Genomic DNA, 4,786 nt, shown 5'->3' with positions numbered 1-4,786 from the left:
ATATATGCTGAAATGCTGTGAGTCGACGCGGTACGTCGTCTTCCAGAACATCAGACAGGTTCGTACGTGTGCGTACAATTTGCGTACTGTGACTAATGGTGTAATGTGTATTCACGAACGCTTGTGTATTTGGCAGCAAAACCTTACAAGTACTTGGCCGTGGCCATAGCAAAACTAGCATCCACAGTGAACAGCATTAACGATATCAAAGATAAGCAGTCGTGCCACGCCGGGGCCATTAACGACCCTGCAGGCTGGGACATGCCGTTGTCGCTGCTTGCCAAGAACAAGATGATGACCGTGGCGGCATGTCACGACGACCTCAAGAACGCACACCAATACTTCAGCGGAAGCTGCGCGCCGGGAAATTGGGCAAACGACTTGTATAAGCGTAAGTATTTGGATGTACAGTAGAACCGCTACTCATTGCATGAAGTGAACGGAAATTATGAACCGTTGTGACCGCCATAGACACATACGACCCCGGGTGCTCATCGGCGATCAATATGATATATAATATAGAAAAATACAAAATATCAACGATAGCTAAAAATAATAAAATATCCAGCCAAATGAGAAGGGGAAACAACCTTGTTTATAAGTATACCCTCATTATACCTTTACAAAAACTATTACTTGTTAACTTATTGTGACAGGAACCTCAACAGTTTCTCTATCGTCTTGCAGTTGTGTTTTTAATATTGGCGCCATGTCTTACAGGGGGAAATTACTCAGACAAGCTGTGCTCGCTCTGCGCGGATACACAGCAATGCACTGAGAGCGACAGCAACCACGGAGCAGAAGGCGCCATCTCGTGTCTACGTAACAAGGGCGGTGACATCGCCTTCACCACCGATGCAGTTTTGGCTAACATCCAGGCATCCGGAGACAGCAGCCTATTCAAGCTGATCTGCACCGACTCACGCTCTGGAAACACCAACCAACCGGTACGTTGGATATTTGGAATTTCTTCGAACGTGTTTTTGGCACGTACTGCGGGCAGTAATATCACCAAGAATCGACGCGTTTCCAATCTACTGCAGACGCGAAGGTAACAATCGGTAACAAAAGAATATGGCCAAAATCAGATTGGTAGCAAAAATAAATTACAACGACACTGCGCAGTAGTAGGAAGAATCGGTAAATGATGGAGAAGACTAAGCAGACGAGATGTGTAAGACCCGCGTGTTTGACCTACTTGTTTATAGCCTCGCAGATTAGTATACCAGCGTCAATGATGTATTGCACACGGATGAATTTTGCATTTTATATAGCTCTCGCAAGTCGAAAACTGCAACTGGGGACGCTACCCGACCCATCATATCATGACGTATCAGTCACGTGACAAGAAGAAGGCAATAGGAGACGCCTTAGCGGAACTATATTTTAGCGCCAAGGTAGTAATAGTTACACAGCTTTTTATGCTCACGTAGGAATGCTGCACGCCATTCTGTAAGACATTTACCTAACATTTTGTTGTATTTTGAGACGTTTCTTCCTGTTCACTTACTGTTAGCTTTACAAGAGGTATTCTTGTGTCGAATTGTGATACACTTGGTGTCTGCATATGCTATATGCACGTACTATACGACTACTATACTATACGTATAGTATTGAATACGACTTGTTTGTGGGAATCACACGAGGATATGGAGAGAATCTGTCGTGTGCGGTGCGAGTGATTTTGTGATGCACGTAGTAGGTGTCAGATGAAAAAGAACAATAATATGGTTATTAGCCACCTCGATTCAATATGTGCAGAACTCAAGAGCATAAAATTTTCACTCGCCAAGTATATCGCTATTCGACATAATACGAGTAGCTCTGTCTATCGAGTATGAGATATACGCGGATTAAATCTACATGTTAAATTATTGTGACCGCTTGCAGAAATGCAACTATATATATATATGCAGCGGATCGCTAATTTAGCCGCTCGAGCGACATTTTACTGAGGCTCGTTGTCAGTCTAAACATCATAAATGCTGATGACTATCATATATCCAAACTGTTATGACTTTTGTATGACACTTGCCTTCAAAACCCTCGACTATTTCTTATGTATCTGACAACGTACCCTCTCGCTGCCATACAGCGCGTATTCGTGCGAACGCCGTCGGCTGTACGCGAGGCGGCTAGCGGAGGCAGCCCCCGAGCACGATCTAAACGACGTCTGTCACGGTTTTCATCACAGGGAACGAATCAGCAGTTCGTCACCGCCCTGCTGGCATCAAACGACAATGACATTGAACCGTTGTGACCGCCATAGACACATACGACCCCGGGTGCTCATCGGCGATCAATATGATATATAATATAGAAAAATACAAAATATCAACGATAGCTAAAAATAATAAAATATCCAGCTAAATGAGAAGGGAAAACAACCTTGTTTATAAGTATATACCCTCATTAAACCTTTACAAAAAGTATTACTTGTTAACTTATAGTGACAGGAACTCAACAGTTTCTCTATCGTCTTGCAGTTGTGTTTTTAATATTGGCACCATGTCTTACAGGGGGAAATTACTCAGACAAGCTGTGCTCGCTCTGCGGGAATACACAGCAATGCAGCGAGACCGACAGCAACCACGGAGCAGAGGGCGCCATCTCGTGTCTACGTAACAAGGGCGGTGACATTGCCTTTACCACCGATGCAGTTTTGGCTGGCATCCAGGATTTCGGAGACAGCGACAAATACCGCCTGGTCTGCACCGACGAAACCTCTGGAAACACCAACCAACCGGTACGTTGGATATTTGGAATTTCTTCGAATGTGTTTTTGACACGTACTGCGGGCAGTAATATCACCAAGAATCGACGCGTTTCCAATCTACAGCAGACGCGAAGGTAACAATCGGTAACAAAAGAATATGGCCAAAATCAGATTGGTAGCAAAAATAAATTACAACGAAGCTGCGCAGTGCCAGTAGTAGGAAGAATCGGTAAATGATGGAGAAGACTAAGCAGACGAGATGTGTAAGACCCGCGTGTTTGACCTACGTGTTCATAGCCTCGCAGATTAGTATACCAGCGTCAATGATGTATTGCACACGGATGAATTTTGCATTTTATTTAGCTCTCGCAAGTCGAATACTGCAACTGGGGACGCTACCCGACCCATCATATCATGACGTATAAGTCACATGGACAGAAGAAGGCAATAGGAGACGCCTTAGCGGAGCTATATTTTAGCGCCAGGGTAGTAATAGTTACACAGCTTTTTATGTACACGTAGGAATGCTGCATTTAAAAGCAAAAAGATTGTAATATCTTATAAACGACATATAGTTTCACTTATAATATAGATAAATTTGCCCTAAAATGAATATCGTTCGGTTAAATAGCATTTAGGTATAAATATAATTGCACTTTTGTGATTAGCCCTCGGTCTGTAACGTGCATGTTGTGCGAAATAGTTGGTCTGTTTTTAAACACTTGCATGAACCTCTTCAGTAAGCACGGTATAACTAAGCCGGTTGTCTAGCAAAAAATATTTTCCAATAATTTACGAACAATACCAACAGTAAACATTAAACATATAAAAAACTATTTGTGTCTACATTGGGGCGGGTGCCGAATCCTGGTACCATAGTCGTCGGTGAGGCCACACCCACCTACCTAAATCTCTGCAATGTCATGATGTTACTATATTTCGCATTGAAAGAGGTTGACCAGTCTTAAACGCACACAAACACACGCAAACGCTGGCTCTCGTGTATGCAGACGCGGTGCGCGCTCACATAAACGTAGTCAACTATGACACACGGAACGAGTAGACCTAGCAAACTATACTTCATATAGATAGATGTTCGGCGTGTTGACACATTCGTATGCTAACGCCTACTAAGAGGAACGATTCATTTACTCCCACACGCACGAAACATCCGCCGTATCTCATGAGTTATTTAAAGTGATTACGTCACCGTAAATAGTAAAAGTTTAAAAAAAATCCCACTTTTTCACAAAATGTAGGTAATTCTGTTCACTTTTTATGGCTAAATTGCTGCATCATACTTCCCATATTCCTATATTGTTCGATGTAAACATACAGTCGTGACTCATACATAGCCCATAGCAAGCAATTAATGTCAGGATAATAATATCAAATCGTCCAGGTTTTTGGATTTTTAACTAGTTGAGAAACAATCTTATCAGTACAATACATCTTATACAATCTTACAATACATTTACACCCGTTAGTACTTACTTTAATGTAAAAAATAGCTATTTTTTTACAAATCGTGACAAATTTACAAGCAAATATATGACAATACCAACGGCGAAGCAATTACTGATTAGTGAAAACGTATAGCGTCGCTGGTTCGCATGGCATGACTCACGACGCACAATCGTCTCTGTCTTAAACACTCAGCGCTTTACGTACGTGTGTGTGTATATACATACACCCTCTCTATGTACATGGAGACAACATGCGCGTATGTACGTATTGGGCTGTATTTATTCAACACGACCTTTATACGGCAGTACATCCGCGTGCTAACAGTCGCGCCGCACCTGGGCAAGCAATGAGAAACGCTCGCAAACATATGTGATCCCTCTCCTTTCTCGTACGCGCGGCGGTGGTTTCACGGATAGCTCTCGCAATAAACATCGTCTTATGTAGTACGACGTTAATAAGGGGCGTGAGTGGAGAACGGAAAAATAAATTTCTGAACGCTGTCATATACCAGCAATACGCACACACACACACAAACACACACACACACACACACACACACACACACACACACACACACACACACACACACACACACACACACAC

The 4,786-nt window shown here is 42.8% G+C and overlaps 1 protein-coding gene across 1 annotated transcript in view; it reads left to right on the top strand.

Moving 5' to 3' along the window:
* Nucleotides 1-136: 136 nt before the first annotated feature.
* Nucleotides 137-4,786, top strand: part of LOC106810537 (melanotransferrin-like) — a gene marked incomplete at its 5' end in the record, with an annotated part of 15,116 nt that continues 10,466 nt past the window's right edge. The window contains 3 exon segments of the mRNA XM_014813918.1: nt 137-391; nt 2,520-2,746; nt 3,080-3,202. Of these exon segments, the coding sequence (XP_014669404.1) occupies nt 137-391; nt 2,520-2,746; nt 3,080-3,202 (605 nt within the window).

Source organism: Priapulus caudatus, unplaced genomic scaffold (genome assembly GCF_000485595.1).
Source record: "Priapulus caudatus unplaced genomic scaffold, Priapulus_caudatus-5.0.1 Scaffold449, whole genome shotgun sequence".
Taxonomy (NCBI): domain Eukaryota; kingdom Metazoa; phylum Priapulida; class Priapulimorpha; order Priapulimorphida; family Priapulidae; genus Priapulus; species Priapulus caudatus.
The sequence above is the reverse complement of the archived record's forward strand: the minus strand, read 5'-3'. Positions and strand labels throughout refer to the sequence as shown.